General features: G+C 39.7%; 1 protein-coding gene across 1 annotated transcript in view; it reads left to right on the top strand.

Moving 5' to 3' along the window:
- Positions 1 to 22,446, top strand: part of LOC105498683 (RAR related orphan receptor B) — a 194,067-nt gene that overhangs the window by 139,323 nt on the left and 32,298 nt on the right. Inside the window, exon 4 of the mRNA XM_011770940.3 lies at positions 6,964 to 7,365. Within this exon, the coding sequence (XP_011769242.1) occupies positions 6,964 to 7,365 (402 nt within the window). The remainder of the gene's footprint in view (positions 1 to 6,963; positions 7,366 to 22,446) is intronic.

The following is a 22,446-nucleotide window of genomic DNA, read 5'->3' as shown; positions in this document are numbered from 1 at the left end:
TGTCATACAGTGAGTGGTCCTGAGTCCTGGGGCCATTTCTGTCTTGTTCCCACTAAAACATCAGGCTCTGCTTAAAAACACACACCTAAATGTTTATTGAATGAACAATGGAAATCCCTTCTACCTAGAGCCTAAGACATAGACAATGCCCCGACACCTTCTGTTTTTATGTCAATCACCATGGATTCTGCGCATCTGGTCGCACTCCCTCCGGTGAAATTCAAGGCTGTATAAATGCACACAAAACAAGAAACTTCCAAGTTTTAAAAAGATGTGAATAATTGGCATGCATTTAGTATAAAGGGATTTCATGAGTGATTAGATTCTTTACCTTTTCTCTAATTCCCAATCCATCTAAATTTGTTCTGCACAAAAGTACACCTATAAAATAAATTTGACCAAAAAAAAAAAAAAAGAATCTGACCTGAAACCCTTCGGTTTATAGGTAGCTTCTAAAGCTACAGAGACGAGGTTTCCAAAATTTTTCTATTAACTGACTTTTTTGTTTTATTTGTTTTACTTGACTCACTAACCACATGTATTTACTCCTAAGATAAATGTATAGCAATGGATACTTCTGTATAATCAAGGCAAATAAATTAAGAGAGAGGATTGAGTAGTTTCGGATACTTATTTGGTATAATTATATGGAAATCTCAGTTGATGATTTTGTACTTCATTTCTACCATATGGCAGTAGGTAACACATTAATTCACAGTGTCCTAAAAGCCCCATTAATAATTGTGCAAAGAGATAAGCCATAGGGTATTTGTTTTTGTTACTTCTTCCTACACTAAAAGGAAGTATCTTTCTGGAAGGGCAAGTCTGTGTCTGTGCTGGTGAACAGAATTATGGGCAAGAGATGAATATATGACCCAAGGCAGATTCAGCAGATTTAGTGACATCAGCCCACAAAATCTAGACGGTCTGAATCCCATAACATAAAAGAAATGTGTCAGGAGGATGGGAGGGTCATTTGACAGAGCCACAATTTATGCTCAATGAGGAAGGAATTCATTGCAGCACATAAACCTCTATGCAAATAAAAGCAATATAGTGTCTAAGGACACTGAGGATTAAGAATGATTCATTTCAACTTTAGGTCCAGAGACAATCCTGAGGCTGTCTGGGACATCTTCAAAAATGCCTCCTAAGCACATCTTATGTGAAATTTATCATGAGGAGAAATGGTCAGGGGTGTGGGTGGGGTGGGGAATCTGGAGAAGAAGGGGCTCAAGCAGATGGGTGCGGTGGGGAATCTGGAGAAGAAGGGGCTCAAGCAGATGGGTGCGGTGGGGAATCTGGAGAAGAAGGGGCTCAAGCAGAAGAGAAAACAAATGATTCTCTATAAGAGAAAAAGCTGCCTCTTCACTATATCACACAGAGAAAGTTTGGTCTGAACCTTAATTAGAACGGGTGCCTCATGCCAAGTAAATTATGCTAATACCAGGGAAGCCGAATAGGTTTTCTCTCCTATTGATAAGTATTGCCTAGTATGTAGTACTGAACGATTCAAAAGCCCTGAAATTATGGTTGATTACCTATGTCTAGTAAGGGGTCAAGAATGAAAGGCAGGGTTATTTCTGAATCAGAAGAATCCCTACCTTCTTCTGATTCAGCAAGTATTTTTAAAGTACTTTAGAAATTGTACCAATAGCCAAAGTGAGCTGCCCTCATACCTAACTGCTTTCTACAGCCCCCTGCTTCCCTCAGAGATAAAATGGCATCTTCATTTTGGTATATGCATTTGCTCTCTGTCGATTAGGCTCCAAGAATGTTTATTTCACCATACCTGGCTGTTTACTGTGGCCACTAGGAGACAGCTTAAAATAACTGTTGAAAACACTGGATTTTCATTCTCTCCTGAAATTTCACTGCTATACTGGTGTATTAGCTATCGAAAATATATCAGTAGTCATCAAATGTATCAATAACGAATTTGTTCAAATTTAGCTTAAGCGAAGAATCAAACATCAAATCCACTTGGAATACACATACATGTGTCTTTATGTGTATAGAAAGGTGAAGGCATGTGTGCATGGGTGTGTGTGTCTGTGTGTGTGTGAACTGGTAGCATGCATAAGCCCACTGAATCTTCTCTGTCATTTTATTTTTTTCTTTTTCCTACACCCTTTACAAAGGAATCTTCAGGATAACTGTTTCCAATTGTGCTACTACAAATTGATACTCACTAGAATATGTCCTCCCGAGTGGCATGTCTCTACAAAAAGACAGAAATTGCCCTAAAAGGACAGGTTTCACAGATTAAGCTTCTTCTATCCAGAACTGCATTGCCCAATCCACATGTCACTATATAAATAATTTAAATGTAAATGAATTTAAATTAAATAAAATTTAAAATTCAGTTCTTCAGTCACACTAGCTATATTTCAAGTGTTCATTAGGAGCATGCAGCTTGCAGCTACCATATTGGAAAGCACAGAGAACATTTCAACATCACAGGGAGTTCTGTTGGAGAAAAAGAAGAAGGAGAAGAGAGGGATTTTAAAATAATGAATAGGTTTAGCTAGATTGAATCAGACTTCTAATACAAAGCCTACAGCACTAAAAAAAGGGTGGCAGAAGAGGCACATCTCTGAAGCTGAAAAGAGTTAAATTAAGACCAGTTTCATTGGTAAGCAGCAAAACGTAAATATAGAGAACTTTACAACCAAAGGTAGTAGATAAAATGATTTTAGAAATTTATAGAAAGTCATAGATGACAGTCAGTTGGGCTCTCTTGAAACCAAAAACACATGTTCATGTGTTATGTAAATAGAAATCTTTGAAGGAGCTATGACTTTATTTTTCAAATATCAAAAACTTCCATTCCATTTAGAATACCACAATTCAAATAAATATAAAACGATTTCCAATACTTTCACATAAAATTGTTCTTTGCTATTATGGGATCAAAAGGAGGGTTAAGAGCATATCATGAGCAAATACCATCATCGTTGAATATTTATAAAGCACTTGCAATGTATACAGAATTGTGCTGGTTTCTTTAAGAGGTAGCAGTTTAACAAGAGGCTGTCTTTACAGTCAAGTGAATGTCATTAACAGAATAATTCAAGTTTGAGAGGGGCAAAGAGTTAAAATATATGCCAGTCTGATTAATATGTAGTGATAAGAAGAATGCTAATATTTGAAATATTAACATGGCCTTTGTTAAAATAGTTCTATGCATTCAACAAATGTATTTACAAATAGTGAAAATGAATTATGTTAAGAAAGTCAGTGGGTTTATTTTGGCCATGTACTGTAATTTTTTCCCAAATTTGTCACCACTGTTATTGCAAGAAGGGGCATAAAACTGAAACACTGACTCATCAATGTTTCTGAAATAAGTGAAAAATTAATCATAGAATAGCATTGTAGTCATTGTCAGTGAAGTCTTTGATTTAGGATTACACCTGAAATAACTCTAAAATGTAGTGGTTTTAAGTTGCTTCTTTGAAAGTATTTCAGTTGCTCACCTGATAAGTCAATTTTGTAAAAAATGTAGAGCTTTTCTTTGTTGAGTTTTTAGATGTTAACCATGGCAGAGGTCTTCACAACATACTCTTTTGACATTGTTAGCTTGTGATTATGATGTCTGTAGTTAACAGCAGATTTCTGCGTACATCAGCGGCAGGTCAGTTCTATGGCTCTGCTGATTGTAGATGGCATTGCCTGGTATGACCAAGGAGGTTTGACTCTGCTTCACATATCCCCGAGTAAGTTTATCCTCCAACAAGATAGCTCAGGCATGTCCTTGTCATGGTGAGGTCCACAATCACACAAGCCTTTTTCAAGTCTCTGCTGTGTCACATTTGTCAATATTCCATTGGTCCACAGTAGGTCACATGACCCTGGGCAGGATGCCTGCAAAGAATGAAAGAGCACTGCAAATTGACTTGTGGAAGGGCATGGAAAGAAACAGATAAGAGGAATCAGGGTCATTAATGCAATCAGTCCTCCACAAAGTATATTTCACTTAAATATAGAGTAAACAGAAATCTAAAGCAAGGATTAAATGGAAAAAGGGTTTTTTTTTTAAAAAAAAAAAAACACATTTCTGTATTTATGTTAGAAGAGTTTCTTATTCTCAGTCTTTAATTCCTATAAATTTCAAACCAATAAAATGCAAAATTACTATACTAAAATAAATCAGAAGGTAGATCTACCCCAGCTAAAACAAAAAATCCTGATCTATAGCAGTGGATACAAACCTTGTATTCACTTCCACAACTCTACAACAAAGAGCTATTCTGAACCTACCCAAACGCAGAGGGCAGAGGGGCAGCAAATACAGAGCCCTCCTTTCCTGGGGGAAAAGGGGAAGTTCTTTCTTAATCAATATTTATAGTTGTTTATTTTTTCCTATACAAAAGGCATTTTTCCCCTAGAGAATAATATGTAACAAATTGCTTAGAAAGATGTAACATAAAGATACAGAGGAAGCTTGCCTTACAAGTTACTGTAGAATTCGGTACATAGACAAACTGGAAATGTCACCTCAATTAGTAAGCAAATAAATTTATCTCTGAGAATCAGAATCTAATAAAGGTAGTGTCTCTACAAACAAAGTTAAATACAATGATCTAAATAATTCAAGACCATATAAAACCAACCACTAAGATGGAAAGGGAGTTTAGTCTGAATGAGTCAGATTGTTTGTCTTCACACAGAAAAAATTACTAGATAATTATCACTTTGTTTTCCTACTTAGGCAGCATCAGAAAGCCAGAATGTACGGTTTTTTGTTTGTTTGTGTGTTGTGTTTTGTTTTGTTTTGTTTTGTTTTTTGAGACGGAGTCTCCCTCTGTCACCCAGGCTGAAGTGCAGTGGCTCAGTCTTGGCTCACTGCAACTTCCGCCTGCCGGATTCAAGGGATTCTTCTGCCTCAGCCTCCCGAGTAGCTGGGACTACAAGCACATACCACCATGCCCACAAGCACATGCCACCATGCCCGGCTAATTGTGTGTGTGTGTGTGCGTGTGTGTGTGTGTGTATTTTTAGCAGAGACGGGGTTTCACCATGTTAGCCAGGATGAGCTCGATCTCCTGACCACATGATCTGCCCGCCTTGGCCTCCCAAAGTGCTGGGGTTACAAGTGTGAGCCACCGCGCCTGGCCCCAGAATGTAGGTTTTTAAGAAGGATTAAGAAGATACAGAAAGAGTTTGGCTTCTTCAAGCCCAGCCCTCACATCCACAATCCAGCAGGCAAGAAGGAGGAAAACATGCCCCAATACCCACAAGTGAATGTGACACTTCCATTTACTTCCCGTGAATCAGAACTTAATCACCTACACACCCGCCAGCGAGGGGGATGGGGAAGTACAGTCTCCACTCTGATCAGCCTATGCTCAGATAAATATGGTAGCTCTGTACCCAGTGGAAAAAGAAAATGAATTTTGGAAGAATATTGGAGGAGAAGGGTGAATGGCAGCTCTTTAAGACTGTGGGAATCTCTTCTGTGTTCCCTTTGTGCTAGAGAGTCCTTAAGCACTTCACCATTTAGATATTCTCAGAAGAGCATCAACCCTCGTGATTGAATCCAGGAACCGAGCCTTTTTCTAAACTCCATTTCCTTCTTTCTCCATTCTCTGAGCTCCTAGCACCAAGAGGTGGTGGGCATACCATCACAAAAGAACAGAAAACAGAAACTCAGACAGGAGCCTCCAAGTTTGCCATAGCCCCCACTATTAACATGAGCTGAACAATGCTTGATAATTCAAAGAAGGTAGGCCTGTGACTCAGGATGTTCACATCCTAAAAAGGCAGTTGACAACCTGTGAGGAGAAATGTCAATATTCACAACAGTTCAGGAGGTTAAGTATCTGAAGAAACAACACATTGAAATGAAAGCACCTTGATATTACTCTGTGACTACTTGCAGCACTTCTTCCTTCTTTTTCCTCAGACTGTCTGAGAATATTGCCAGAAGAGATAGGAAAAATAAAACTTGGGAGTGGTAGAATGAGAAAAGATAGTTACTGTTTTGATCACTTGCTGGGCATCGGATGCCCCAAATTGCTATTTTCCAAAGATTCTTATCATTTGATCCCAAAAGCCAACTGAAGGCAAATGAGGCCGTCACTTAAAATTATGTTTATCACCCAGCCCCATGCTTTTGGTCTTACCCAACACACTATTTAGAAAATCGACCTGGCCGGGTGCAGTGGCTCACATCTGTAATCCCAGCACTTTGGAAGGCCGAAACAGGAGGCTTGCTTGAGGCCAGGAGTTCAAGACCAGCCTGGGCAATGTAGCAAGGCCCCATCTCTACACAAATTAAAAAAAAAAAAAAAAATAGCTGGACCTGGTGGCAAGCACCTGTAGTCCTAGCTACTCAGGAGGCTGAGGCAGGAGGATTGCTTGAGCCCAGGAGCCCGAGGTTTCAGTGAGCTATGATCATGCCATTGCACTCCAGCCTGGGCAACAGAGCAAGACCCTGTCTCTAAAAGAAAATTATTGTAAAAAGTAAAGAGAAATTTAAGAAAGAAAACAGAAAATAGATTTGAAAGTGAAATACTAGGGTCCAATCTAGCGATCTAGTAATCCTAATGAATAAAAGTTAGTTGGTTAACATTTTAATAGTGGGTACTATTGCTAGTTTGGTATTTGGTTTTTTTGGTATTTGGTATTTTGGTTTTTTGCGATTTTTGTCCACAGGTAAGAAAAAAAGAGGAAAACATGCTTTCTATCTTCATGGCAATGAGAAATACATACATACGTTTTTATATTTCTTCCTGGCTTAGATTTATTTCTCACTGTGGGCATCAACCAGGACAGGAACCCTCTGAATATAACCTTTTCCCAGATGTGGAGTGCAAACGAATGGGTTCTTAAGTGATGGTGCTAGACGTGTGTGCATCTGATGTTGAAGGGACAACCATCCCGTGACCCGTTGTACCTGAGGTGGTTAACGCGAATGATAACCACAAGTGCTGTTTTCTGCTTTTCTCTCAAACCCAGCTGTGAAGTTTGGGAGGATGTCCAAGAAGCAAAGGGACAGCCTGTATGCTGAGGTGCAGAAGCACCAGCAGCGGCTGCAGGAACAGCGGCAGCAGCAGAGTGGGGAGGCAGAAGCCCTTGCCAGGGTGTACAGCAGCAGCATTAGCAACGGCCTGAGCAACCTGAACAACGAGACCAGCGGCACTTACGCCAACGGGCACGTCATTGACCTGCCCAAGTCTGAGGGTTATTACAACGTCGATTCCGGTCAGCCGTCCCCTGATCAGTCAGGACTTGACATGACTGGAATCAAACAGATAAAGCAAGAACCTATCTACGACCTCACATCCGTACCCAACTTGTTTACCTATAGCTCTTTCAACAATGGGCAGTTAGCACCAGGGATAACCATGACTGAAATCGGTAAGTGGAAGTCTCCTCCCAGTGGCTTTTTTTTGAGATTCTGCTTTGAATTTACCTTGGTCCTATTTAATATGGTCATTTTCTTAGATTTAAATTGAATGACTTGGATTCACAGCTTCTACTGAGAAAACAAATTTATTTTAAAATATATTCTAATAAATGTCATTTTTCCCCGCCCCATAAAAGTTTATTTCAAGCAAAGGAAGAAAGAAGAAATTATAAATAGAAAGATGCTATCTGTAAAGAACAGATGCTATCTGTTGAATTTGGGTTCTCACTGAAGGGAAAATGTTATTGGTATAAACAGGGAAATTTCGGCATGTATTCAAAGTTGATGCTATTCAAAGTGAAATTGCTGAAGGATATAGAAAAAGTGGGAATAACCAAACGAACAGGGGCCCAACTCTTCCTCTAAGATAAATGGGGACAAACTTTAAGCAAACAGTATCTCAGCTTCCTTCTTGGTGAAGTCAGGGCGATAGACCAGAAGACCGCCAAGGCTCTTGTAAATCTGAATTCAAGAATTCCATATGGGATTCTGAATTACAGCAATGAAAAGAGTGGAGTCTGGAATGTTACAGAACACGAGAGTAACAAATAAGCTAGTCACAGGCATGATTGCATCAGAAAGCTGATCCTCTTTCCTTCGATTCCTAAGGAGCGATCTTCAAGAGTGCCCTGTCTTAGGCAAGCTCTCTTCTGACCCGCTGTAACTTTGTTTTACTCCGTCAAACTCAGGAGTCTATTAAATGTTTAACCAGTTAATCTCATCAACTAACTGCCATAAAAATATCAAAGTAGGTTTAACACATTACTCTCCTGGGTAACAGGGTTGCATGTTATCAGTAGCCCAGAAGAGCTAAGCAAACAGTGGCTATGTGATCCCAGGCTTCACTGCAATATTTAGTGTACTGGAGAAAGCAGGTTAGAGCTCAGGAACCTTCGAGGGCTCTTGACACGTTACCCAAAGAGGTGGCGGAGCAGAGCGACTAAGAATTGTGCTGCCTGAGGTTAAATCCTGGCTCTTTGGCTTATTATTTAAGCTCGAGCAAGTTTCTCAATCCCAGTTCCTTCATCTTTACAAGGGGGAAAGCATGAGTTTGTAGCTCACAGGGGCATTGTAAAGCTTAAGTGAGTTAATACATATAAAACATAGCAATGTTTGGCACTCAGGAAGTGCTCGATAACTCTTAGCTATTACTGTTTTGTGCTGAATGCTCAGTCACCTTCTCTGTCTAACCTGCAAATAGGAGCCTAAAGCCTACAAGTGTTTTGAATTAAGCTGCTGTGACCACATCATGAAATACATGGCCGTGTTCTTGCCTCCTTGTACCATCTGGTTGAGGAAGAAGCGATGGTACACAGTTATAAACCTGAAGTGTTCTTTCTCCCTTTTAGCGATTCAGCAGGTGACAGTGAGTAACATTGTTGACAAAGCACCTGTAATGACTTTCACAGCTGAGAGACATAAAATAAAACATCAACTATAATAACAAAAATAGTCAATTATTACTGTCATCCTTAACCTTGTTTCTACTATATCATGGGCCCTTCACACATTTACTTTTCATGAACATCTTAAAAGATAAATCAAAAGAGTATTTCTGTTATACAGATGCTGAAACCAAGGCTTAGAGATGTCTCATAATTTCCCAGAGTCCTATAGTTACTAAATGACAGAGCCAGGGTTCACCTCAGACAGTCTGATTCCAGAGTCCCTCCACTCCTCTGTTAACCTGCTACCTGCCGTGGGTCTCAATTCATAAACTGCACTGTCAACTAATAGGGATGGTCATTTAAAACAGTCATTCGATCTTTTCAAGAGGGAAAAGGCACCTTCCTTTGCATTTATACTACTTAATATCTAAGTTCCTGAGTCTACTATTAATTCGGGAGACATGTTTGAATCCTTATAAAACAAAAACTCGCAACAGTGGAGCGATCTTCTGCCCTATATTCAAAAGGGGAGTCTTCTAAGAATTCAGAAATCACAACTTTTTTGTGATTTAGCAACCATAGGAAATATTATGGAAAGAGAACTACAGCCAAACCATCAGGTCTGGGTTACCCTGAACAAGTCATTTTTCCCCTCTGACCCTGAGTCTATTCTGTGAACTGATAGAAGACTAGAGAATCTCAAAATTTATCCAGATAGTCTGCACAGACATTGACATGCAAAATAAACTCACATATATTTTTCTCAATTGTTTCAACCTCTAGTCTTCAGATATCTTTAAATATGTTTCAAATATTGGAGGATTTTTTCATCAGACATTTAGGGATCCAAATGTACCGTCCTGCCAGTGCTCTCAAATTTAGCAGACCCCTAAGCCTAAATACTGGCTTGGTTCACATTTCGTTAAAACAGCAATGCCACCTAGTGGACACAAACACATTCTGTGAGTGTTGAATCTAGGTACCTATGAAGAGTCACAATAGTATAATATACTATCTTTCCTGCACCGTCCAAAACATTGACATTCATTTCACTAAAATATTAAATCCTTGACAGTATCACTGGGCAGGAAGGCATCTGTGGTATAGTGTGGTGGCTAAGAACTCTGCTTCTGGAGTCAAAGTGCCTTTGTTCAAAACCCAATTGTGCCTTTCCCTTAAACAATTTACTTAACTTCTCTGAGTCTCAGTTGTCAACCCAGGGCAGTAACAGTCTTTATCTGTGTGTGTGGATTAAATGAGTTAATATTTATGAGTTCTTAGTACAATACCTATCATGTGTAAGCACCATTATTATTAATAATATAACTGATATTTTATTGGACTATTACTTAATATCACTGGCTATTGCAGATAATATAATTACCTTTGATCGAGCACCTACACTGTGATGAGCAATGTCCTATTTTAATCCTCATAACAATCCCATTATGCCTGTTATGTAAGTATTTGTGTATTTATTTTACTGATGGAAAAATCGAGGCTTAGAAGTTATATAACTTGTAAAAAACAAAGAACACATATGAGCCCATATCTAAGTAACATCAAAACCCATTCTTTTAACCATTATACTATATTTCCTCCCACCAATGGCAGCTCCTCACAAGCTGACTGCCATTCTCACAGCAAAACAGGTTTGGTGTTTGCTGCCTACCTGACCTCCTTCTAGGCGCTGCAAACCGGAGCTTTCAGAGTACGCACACTGTCCTTTTGACTTGATTTGATTAATGGGCATCTAAACCAATCTGGTTGGTGGCAACTTGCCATAGAAAAAAACCCTATGCATAGAAAACTGAAAATCGGATTTTGCCACATCCCGACTGGGTGAATTTGAGATCATGTCACACCAAAAAAAAATTGAACATCACCCTTGGCTACCAGAAGTCCTGATCTGCTTCCTCTGGATTCTAAGAGAATAATGAAATGTGTGCAACTAGGTCACTATCCTTCTGATATTGGGTCATCTTAAAAGCAGATCGATTTTAAAAACCAGTTTTTAGATCAGTCCATATAGAATAGATATCAAGAGTTTAAAATGTTTGATAAAAACACACATGTAAGAACCATAACACAACTGTATAAGCAACTGCATGCAGATCCCAAAACGTCAGTTTTTGAATATTAGCAGAGTCAGGAATATTCTCCCAAAAACCAAACTTGTCTTGCTGAAAGTTCACCAACGAAACTACAAAATTCCTAGGTTAAGGCCCCTCATGATAATGTTTGATATATGGAGAAAAATGTAGAAAATCCTTTCACGCATTTTAGTGATTTTGAGGCTCATGCCAATTCCTTCAGGTGAGCAGTGAAGAAACCATTTCATTGTACAGATGAAGAAATTGAGAGTCTGAAACAGTGAGTGATGTTCCTAGGATACAGAGTTAGTTAAGCGATAAAACTTAAATTCTAAGGTTAATGTTAAGTCACTGTCCTAGACTGCCAGGCATTTCTTCAAATACCTATTTTTGAAATGTGCCGTACCCTCAGGGAGAGCAGAACAAGGTTACTGCCCTCACCATCTAGGAGATACCATGAAAATGAACAGTCATGGCAATTCACCACATCCCATAGAATGCGTTCTGGGCAGGATGCTACCACATTCTTCTGGAGGTGAGGGAGATGGCAGGTATTGATCAACCTGAGCCACATCTCTTATCAGGAATGTTTTATTCCCCTACTTTTGAGGGGAATAAAATGTGGGTAAGCAAACAGAAAACCATGAAACATTTCAGGAGTTACATTCTTGGGTTTTTCTAAAACTGTAGGAAAAATAAGCCATGAAATAAAAGAATGGCAACAAGTAAGCTGAAAATTAATATTTAGACAGCAGTATTAACTGGGTTTAGCTGGAATTTTACTTCAAGCTGGCGTGATGGATGTGTTACATCTTTAGGGATGAAATTTTACAGCGGTTGGTGGCAAGGAGAGGAAGCTAGCTAAAAGATGCTCCGTAAACATGCAGAAAAGGAAAGTAGAACATCTTGTCTTTGCTCCACCACTAACGAGCTCAGATGAGTTGGGGAATTCTGCAGGACTAATACTCTTAATGAAAGTTCATTTAAGCTGGAAGTGATTGACAATGTATCTACAAGATCCCAGATAACAAGACAATTCAAACAGCCAAACAACACGCTTTTTTATATTTAAAAAATCCATCAAATTAGCTACAATGCTAAGGGTATACATTGCCTTTTACAAACATTACCTTGGTTTGCTCTTCTATTCAGTAATTTTCTCTCCAGATAAAGACAGTGAAATGTGAATTAATTGATCTCTTCTTGTATAGTCTTTAACATAGACTTATTTTCATATTGCTTTTGTGTTCTATTTATAGAACCTGGAATGTTAAGCATCATAAATAAATAGAAATCTCTTTTTAAAAAATTCACCTATTACAGAAACTGAGTATTAATAGTTAAAGGAGATTACAAAGAGGTATTGGCCTAAAAGCAATGTAGTTCCTGTAATGTACTACTTCATTCTATTAAGGCTACATAAAAATACAGAAGATTTTACTAGTAGTGTTTTATTTTGCAGAATTCTATTAAAAGTGGTGGTGTTTCAATTGTGGCTTATTAAGAACCCCAAGAAGACGCTTTGGTCTTAAAGCAGCACCTTTAATGGCATATGCTTTTAAGGATAAATATCTTATACTGTTTAAATCTATTATGCACATCTAACTACCCATGCAGAAATGGTGCAGAGAATAGAAATTAACTCTTGCTATATATTTCCTGTGTCCTGTGATAGAACCTGTATCAAATACAGGTAGGCATTCCATTTAGAAGTAACTGTCCAATACACCATTAAAACAGATAGAAGTAGACCAAACTAGCAAGAAAAATTATTTGAACAATATGGGGACAGGAAAATTCAGTGTTTAGCTCTTTCTTCCTTGCCTTGAGAGGAGACATCTTGTGAACTTTCATTGTCATCTAACCCCTCTCTCACCCCCACCCCAACCACACACCCTTTGCAAGCAATTTAGGGAAAGTACATTGAGACTGGAGGTCCTAACTCTGGATACTAGCCACGTGAACGTATTCAAAATTAGTCCAGCTGTCTGAGATTCTGTCTCACCATCTGAAAAATAAGACAATTGGACCAAATGACTTTTAAAGACTACGGTTCTCTCACCTTCCAGAGAGCTTTGGTCATGTGCATTAATATTCCCCCCTTGTTATAGCCACGGACACAGACAAGAATAGGGTAGAAGAGAGGAGAGGACTGGGAAGCAACTAAGCAATTCTGAATGATGCTGAATAACTTGTCTATGGCAGTAGCCAGCACACCTCCCTCCTGGAGAGCAGGACGATGCTCGGGGCTTTCACTGAGTGAAACGACAAACTTGCAGTTAACAACCCACTGCCAAGTCAGAACTGTGCACCAGCCTCTTCTCTCCATCCACCCTCCTGAAAAAAAAAAAAAAAAGAAATCAGATTAAAATGAATGTCAAAGACAACCAGGAGCAGCTCAAGGAAAGGCTTGTAGCCAATCCCAAACCACTCCAAGTTCACGTACAATCCAATTAAAGAGTGAGCTGCTGCACAGATGCAGCTTTCGGGCAAACATACCTGTCCCCCCTAGTTCACTACAACCTGATCACTTCCAAGCTCCTCTTGAAGAAAAAGCAAATATGTTCATAAAATGAAGATAGGGTCTCTTTTTTTTTTTTTTTTTTTTGAGACGGAGTCTCGCTCTGTCGCCCAGGCTGGAGTGCAGTGGCGCGATCTCAGTTCACTGCAAGCTCCGCCTCCCAGGTTTACACCATTCTCCTTCTTCAGCCTCCCGAGTAGCTGGGACTACAGGCACCCGCCACCTCACCCGGCTAGTTTTTTGTAACGGGGTTTCACCGTGTTAGCCAGGATGGTCTCGATCTCCTGACCTTGTGATCCGCCCGTCTTGGCCTCCCAAAGTGCTGGGATTACAGATTTGAGCCACTGCGCCCGGCCCTCTTTTTTTTTTTTTAAACCGAGTCTGCCTGTCACCCAGGCTGGAGTGCAGTGGTGCAATCTCAGCTCACTGCAACCTCCGCCTCCCAGGTTCAAGCGATTCTCCTGCCTCAGCATCTCGAGTAGCTGGGATTACAGGCCTGGCTAATTTTTGTATTTTTAGTAGACACAGGGTTTCACCATGTTAACCAGGCTGGTCTCGAACTCCTGACCTCAGGTGATCCACCCACCTCAGCCTCCAAAAAGTGCTGATATTACAGCCGTGAGCTACCACGCCTGGCAGAAGATATGTTCTTGACTACTAAGGAACCCACCTACCTGGGTCACCTGGGTCACTGGAGGGGGGCTTACTTGACTCTTCTGAAATTTTAACACCACCTTGTTCTGTGCCAACCCCAGAATATCTCCCAAAGCCTGCTTAATTTCAAAATTCTGCTTTCTATCTCAAAAAGGAATTCTTCCAGTTTGGGGCCAGTTTGTCATATTCCTAGGACCCCTATCATGGTTACACCTATAGTGTTAACCAGTCTATGGCCATGAATTATTGTAGACGATACCTGGAACCATGGACTCTACAGTTAATCCCTAGGGTTATTTGAATGCATATCTTTCTAGATATCCTCTCATAACCCTGCAATGATGGTCTACAATCACCTAATAACATGTGCAGTGCTTCCCCACAACTGCAATAAATGATAGAATGTATACAAAGCACTTTGTAACCAGCCAGTTTCCAAACAAATATAAATATGATTTACGTCACAAATAACACACAGATATATGCTCAATTCAAGTACTCATGGACATGCATATCTACTTACAGTACATGTGTGCATATCAGTCACTACATGCTTGTGCCTCTGTTAATACAGTTTTCCCGACGTGCTTGCAATTCACTAGATTACGTTAATCTTCCAAAGCACCTTTTTTATTTTGAGCTGAAATTGTGCAAAATTTATCTTCCTCAGTGTATCTCTCCTGGAGATAACTAGTTTGGGATCACATTTTGTCTTAGAATTCAGAACCTCGAAAGAAGATTCTGGAATCTACCAACAACAACAACAAGAACAAAATGTTATTGAGAAGCTACTGGAAAGCCAACTCCATTTTATACATTCAATTTCAAAACCATAGTAATTATAAAATCTTCTACAGTAAGCAAAAGGAAAGGAGATTTCAGGAGGTTCTGCCTGTGACTTGGAGGAGTAGGAAATGTTTCTATTTATGAAGTGACCTCAGAATCAGTCCCTAATGACAGTTTCCACATTGAATCGTATTTCAAGATGTTATACTGCAGAGAAGCCATACTTTTAAGGCATTGCAGGGTTTGACATTGGCTCTCACAGCTCTGAATTACTTTTCCAGTGGTGGGGGTGAATGTATTAGCCACATTTTCAAGCACCCATTTTTGGAAGAGCTGGTAAGGGTTAAAATACCACATGGGCTATGGAACACAGAAATGCCAATGGATCACAACGTTGATGGAGATTAGTATACTCTGGTGTGATTACCATGGTATGCAACCAATTTAACGGGTGCTCTCTGCTAACCAATACAGGATTTATTTCTGTGATGTTTGCAAATGTGGGGAAACCTGTTGGAAATTGTCCCAACTGGAAAAAAAAATTTTGTTTGTTTTATTTTGTTTTTTGTTTAGGTAAGCTTTCTCTTGACAACATCATCTTAATGCTGAGGAGAGTGAATTTGCTGTTTATATTTGAGGCGTGTTTATGAGGCCTATTGGGGAACTGCTATGTGGTTTTCAGCGAGGTTTGTTCTGGAACAATTTGACACAATAAGGAACCATAAAAACCCACTATTTTTAAGCATTAGTCAATTAAATGCATTATTTAAATTACCAATGTACTTTTTAAAATTTAGGGTGTTTGAAAATGTAAAAATGGCCTCCAAAGATTACCTCTAAATTAGTTCTTCGAAAGGTCAGAAATGAATTGACTAAACCTCCAAAAGGGTGGCGAGGTGGGGGAGAGATTGCATCTGTTTAAATTAACAATCAATCCATATGTCAACAAAATTCAAATGGTGAAAATCAATCCTAGTGATGGCCCTGAGCAATTTTCATAATGAGGTTTCATCATCTGTGACCCATTTGTTGTCCTTTGGTTGCGTGTGGAGGTGTAGTTTTTAAGGAGACTAAAAGAAGATTTTCATGGCCTCTGGATTGTGCTGTTTTGGTTTGTCCTAAGACTCTTCAAGTGCTTTTAAGCCTGTAAACTGTACTCTCACCCTCTATAACTCTGCAAGGCTTCTCCCTCATGCGTCAAAACAAGGAAAATTCTCATGTCGGCCGGGCACCGCAGCTCATGCCTATTAATCCCAGCACTTTGGGAGGCCGAGGCGGGTGGATCACATGAGGTCAGGAGTTTGAGACCGGCCTGGCCAACATGGAGAAACCCTGTCTCCACTAAAAATACAAAAATCATCCAGGTGTGGTGGCATGTGCCTGTAATCCCAGCTTCTTGGGAGGCTGAGGCAGGAGAATGGCTTGAACCTGAGAGGTGGAGGTTGCAGTGAGCCAAGATGGCGCCACTGCACTTCAGCCTGGGTGACAGAGCGGGACTTCACCTCAAAATAATTGGAAGGAAATTCTCATGTAGCCTCTTCAGCCTCAATTTGTCAAGCTTCACACAGCGCTTAGAAAATATCGCCGATGCCAAATCCTCTTGCAGATGGAGGATCAAACCCCAAAAAACGGAGTTACATAGGTTAAGCGACTTCCCCAAATGCACAAACTAAAAGGCTGAAAGGGGCCATGTTGGCTTCCTTGGTCTTACTATATAACTCCCTTAAAACTCATCAACTGCAGGACATTTAAGTAAATTCATCTTTCTGATTGTTCTGTGAAGGAGATCTTTTACTGTAAAAGTTCACTTTTAAATGTAATCTTTTTATAATAGATTCTTTCTCAATTTCGTCACCCAATTTCAAGAAAGGAAACTCTAATTTCCCAAAAATTAGACACACACTTGCAATACAGCAAAATGCTTGTGATCCAAAACAGCTTTCTGTTGTTAAATAAAGAAAGCACCCTCTTAGATAGTTAACTTGTTTTTGCTGCTTGTGCTTTTTTTCCCCGCTTTGGATATACTCTGTTTAAACACAAATGCTATGTAGATTCTTTCAGCTTTACTTCCTGCTTTCTTACCTTCTATTAGAAAATGTTGTCTTACTTGAAGCCAGGCACGGTGGCTCACTTTGGGAGGCTGAGGCAGGCAAATCACCTGAGGCCAGGAGTTCGAGACCAGACTGGCCAACATGGTGAAACCTCCTCTATACTAAAAGATACAAAAATTAGCCAGGTGTGGTGGCTGGTGCCTGTAGTCCCAGCTAGTTGCAAGACTGAGAAAGGAGAATCCCTTAAGCCAGGTAGACAGAGGTTGCAGTGAACCAATGTGGCACCACTGCACTCCAGCCAGGCGACAGAGCATGACTCCAACTCAAAAGAAAAAAAAAATGCTATCTTACTTCAGCTTCCTAAAATTTGAGAAAATGTTAATTACTTTATTAATCTATTCATTCGGTTTTTGCCCAGCTATTACTATTACTTGCATTAATCTGATTTTTAAATTTTTTTCCATTTCATAGTTTATTGAACTGTATTTTATTATATTTTTATCATTTTTAAAAGTTAACAGCATAATCTTACATTTTGTCAACATATTTTTTTCTGAAGAACTCTAGGAGCAAATTGGTCTTAGAATATTCAGGTCTGCATGAAGTAAAAATCAGCTATGCCATTCTCTGATATGTGAGTTGGCAATAGAATTTGCCTGTAAAGGAGACTGAAAGCTATCCCGATTAATTGAGGAGGAAGTAATGAGTGGTTGGACCATGAACTGAGCCAACAAATAAGTTATAAATTATTGATGTCCCCAATTTCTGCTTAAAAAAACTTGAGGAAAAGAAATTCTAAATCTACTACTCTTCCTTTCAATCTAGAGATCACTAATAGATTGCTGTTTTAAGCTTAAATATATTGATGGTTTTATTCTGACAGCAGAATTCTATTTATGCTAAAAATAAAGATCTCTAGGGATTAGAAAAATCAGAAAGGTCTTTAAATGACATTGTCTTTTCTGACATTGCCGTCAGTGACAAACCACTAGACTTGTTCTATCTAATGACAGAAAACAAAACTGGCAGTCTGTTTTGAAAAAGGAAAAAATGTGTGTGCATTTGGTTAAATGTTTCACCTTTCAACCAACTGTTTTTATATGTTTTAGTTACTGCCTAAGAGCACAGATTCTAAGAAATCTTGATATTATGGAAACCTAATGTAGGCACTTAAAACATGCCTTGAGCAAGTCCATAGAGATACCCTGCCACTAATTCAAAGTGAATCCCCTAAGAATTCCATTTTCACACTAGTAGTATAAACTAAACAGAGAATTCAGTGGTACTCTAGATCCTTAAGGCAAGTGACAAATTAAAAATTCATTAATCACTTCGATTGAGGCTGAGATACGGTACTTTAGGAAGAATACTTAAAACTTTAAAAAAAAAAAAAAAAAAGGCCAGGCGCGGTGGCTCAAGCCTGTAATCCCAGCACTTTGGGAGGCCGAGACGGGCGGATCACGAGGTCAGGAGATCGAGACCATCCTGGCTGACACAGTGAAATCCCGTCTCTACTAAAAAATACAAAAAAACTAGCCGGGCAAGGTGGCGGGCGCCTGTAGTCCCAGCTACTCGGGAGGCTGAGGCAGGAGAATGGCGTGAACCCGGGAGGCGGAGCTTGCAGTGAGCCAAGATCACGCCACTGCACTCCAGCCTGGGCGGCAGAGCGAGACTCTGTCTCAAAAAAAAAAAAAAAAAAAAAAAAAAAAAAAAAAAAGTCCCTCGTGGAGAAAAATGACTAGAGGGTATAGTTCACCAAGAAGAAACCATTCTTTCTCATGAGGAAAAAAAAATGGAGGGAGGAAGTGGGGGTAGAGAATTAGGAATTTTAGGAGCAGCACCCTCTAGCGCTATATATAGCTCTGAGTCTCAGCTTTCTCGCCTTGCTGCAGTTGGGCCTCGGGTGCTCTTGGCAATAACACTGAAAGCAGCAGTTTTTAAAGATATACTCAACTTTCCCCACTCCCAGGATGTGGGATTCTAATGAAACTACCCGTGCAATCCGTGTCTGAGACACCGTAGCCTTTGGAGAGCGCCATTTGCTGAAATGTCTAGTGAAGCTAAAATAAGCCGCTTTGGTGGAAAAAACCCGCTGAGTGGTTGAAATCAGAGCTACAGAAGGTCACTTGCTATTTTAGTAGCTGCAAGCTGGTCCTCATTTTATAACATCACAGTTATAAACAAGACATTGTCACCTTGCTTGTCAGTTTACTTCTTTCTCACCAAAATAAGCAGATGTAGCCCTTTTTCTTTCTACATAGAATTAGGTAATTTGGATGACTTGTTTCCAAACTTTGCTTAACTATGTGGATCAATATGTAAGAGAAGTTATTTTTCATGTATTTCTTTAAACATTGCTTCAAAATATTATTCTTACACCTTTTTACATCGTCTGATATAACTGACCTTTTAAAACTCTATTTACCTGCCTGTATAAACCTTATCACGCACATTTCAATCATGCTGTAAATCCTTACATTGGACTTTCTTCTTTGATTTATTAATAGATCACAATGAAGAGTATTGAGGATGGGATAGGATATGTAGAAGTCCTTTACAGTCTCAGGGAAAGACAGAGAGAGAGAGAGAGAGAGAGAGAGAGAGAGAGAGAGAGAGAGAAAGGAGAGTCAACTAATTTCTAGGATTATTTAGATACAGTCCATTTGCAAATGGAGGAAGGAGGTTAGTTCCAGCCCCAGGGTTCTATAATTACTGCACACCCTATTGAGAATTGCCATCAATTTTATTCTAGTTTTCCCTTCAAAAATTTAATTTCTCTCTTCTTATTGCCCACATCAAAAGTAAAGATTACCCTTAAGACTTCTAGGGAGGTGTGACAATTTTAACAATATTTTAAAATATTTTTTTCATCAAAGTGATACAGAAGTATATTTACCTATATCAATTATTTTAACACTTTCTAAGACTTTTTTTTATTTGAATCACACATTGCCATTTCTATCCCATAAAGTTGCTTAATATATAAAGTTACAAATTCTGTTAATTGAATATAAATCTTGGATTCAAATAAGCCTTCCACAAAGAGTAGTATCAGGGCCAAAGTTGAAAACAAAACAGCAGTTTTGCAGAGGGGGAAGTTTTACGTGTTTATACATATGAGAATATAGAAGGGAAAGGAAGAGAAAGAGAGAAAGTGATAGCGAGTGATTGTTCATGAAATTAACAAATAGAAAATGAGGAATGTGGACTTAATATTAACCTGTAATACACACCCAATTTTTCCTTGCCTGCATCAATGTTCACTTTTTCCTTATCATGGTTAAAAGGAATGACTGGACAGACTGAGCATATACAATTGTTTTTCTCTTTCTTCTGCATGATTATATTAACTATCAAAGCAGCCCACATACTCTTAGTAAACTGAACAAACCTCTGTCTCACTGAACACATGTAGGAAATCTTAACTACTGAGAAGATGTAGCTGCATTTTCATTACAAGTTTTCTTTCACACCCACTTAAGAATTCTCCAGCCTCATCTCTGGTCTCAGGAATCACAGAGCGTAGGGTTTGTGTGCATCTCCTTTGGAGGTGGTGGAATTTCCCATGAGTTAGTTATCTGGGCAATATTCCTGTTGGACTTACTGTTCCAGCACAGAGCATGCTGACTACTTCTTCGACATGTACCATCTGCAGCCCAAGCCAGTCAAAGAATCCAACAAAAACTGAGCTGAAAACAGCTGCAATCCAAGTTAGGGTGACGGATGAAGGATGTGAGATTGCCCAGAAAGATTCCATATCCTCTGCTCTTTTACCTCAGTCTCTTTTGTCTGGACTTTCTCATGTGGCTGGTCCCTAGAGAGGACTACATTTACTTTTACATTTTCTACTTTTCCAAGCAAGGACTCTTGAAAGTTCCTTTGGCTCCCAACAGGAACTTTGCATACTGTATTCATTGTCTCTCCTTTGGCCTTTCTTTTTAAATCCTTCTCTTTTCACAACTGCAGACTCTCAGTCTAAGCAAACCATCTCCTTGGACATTCAAGCATCTTTCTAATTGACAGAATGAGCCCTCCAGCCTTGCTCCCATGAGACTAAGTCTAGCTGTACCGTGTCTTGTATCAACCTGAGATTTGAGAGGGTCAAGTTGGCTTTTGCACGTGGCTCACCTCTGCACTGCAGAACAGTGAGAGAAAGTGGGGGAGGAATGTGTCTGCAATTGCTGCTACTGTGCTTTTGCCTTCATTGCCATTCATAATAAGTCTTGTGCTCAAAAGAGATTTGACTTGTATTTCCCACCACAAGGATATGGAAAATAATTTTGCATGCTTACCATTTGACTTCAAAGCCATCTGAGTGCTTAGGCTTTAAGATCATCAAACAAAGGATCAATCTTAACTCTTACAAGTCCTTTGCAAAATAAAGCAGACAATTGAAGGAAGGAAGAAGGGATGGACGGATCATCTTCAGCATTATCTCCCCTAACTCAACATTGGTTGAGCACCTACTATATTTAATATTTTCTTTCAGTGCCACATCTGCTGGTCCCATGTATTCTCCTTCAAAATTGTCTTGAATCTAGCTCCTCCACTCCACCTCTGTCATTATGACCTAGTCCAGACCTTCCTCAGAGCTTGCCTGAATTTTCGCAACAGCCTGATTAATTTCATGTACTCACTAATGCCATCCCATCTTTACCATGACCAAGGTCACCTTTCTAAAACAAAAACCAAAGCCAGGCGTGGTGGCTCACGCCAGCAATCCCAACACTTTGGGAAGCCAAGGCGGGCAGATCACCTGAAGTCAGGAGTTCGAGAACAGCCTGGCCAACATGAAGAAACCCTGTCTCTACTGAAAATACAAAAATTAGCCAGGTATGGTGGTGTGCACCTGTAGTCCCAGCTACTCGGGAGGCTGAGGCAGGAGAATCACTTCAACCCCAGAAGTGGAAGTTGCAATGAGCCACGATCATGCCACCGCACTCCAGCCTGGGTGACAGAATGAGACTCTGTCTCAAAAATAAATAAATAAGCCAAAAAACAGATAATATTTTACAACTTTGGTTGGTTACCAGTTATCTCTGAATTGGTAAAATTCAAGCCAGGAAACACAGACTCGGTTTCAAAACATTGCTTACTAGCTCCATAGAAACTGGTCTAGACTCATTTGGTCTTTTTTTTTTTTTTTTTTTTGACAGAGTCACGCTCTGTCACCAGGCTGGAGTGCAGTGACCTGATCTTGGCTCACTGCAGCCTCCGACTTCCTGGTTCAAGGGATTTTCCTGTCTCAGCCTCCCGAGTAGCTGGGATTACAGGCACCTGCCACCATGCCCAGCTAATTTTTTTTTTTTTTTTTTTTTGTATTTTTAATAGAGATGGGGTTTCACCATGTTGGCCAGGATGGTCTCGATCTCCTGACCTCGTGATCTGCCTGCCTTGGCCTCCCAAAGTGCTGGGATTACAGGTGTGAACCACCGCACCCGGCCCTCACTTGCTCTTTCTACACCTCACTTCTATCCTCAGTAAAGGGGAGGCTGGTTGTGAAGAAGTAAAGGTTGTAAATATATAAGATGTAATGTCA

The sequence above is a fragment of the Macaca nemestrina genome, chromosome 14 (genome assembly GCF_043159975.1).
Source record: "Macaca nemestrina isolate mMacNem1 chromosome 14, mMacNem.hap1, whole genome shotgun sequence".
In the NCBI taxonomy this organism is placed as follows: Eukaryota; Metazoa; Chordata; class Mammalia; order Primates; family Cercopithecidae; genus Macaca; species Macaca nemestrina.
This window is presented reverse-complemented; position numbering and strand designations above follow the sequence as displayed.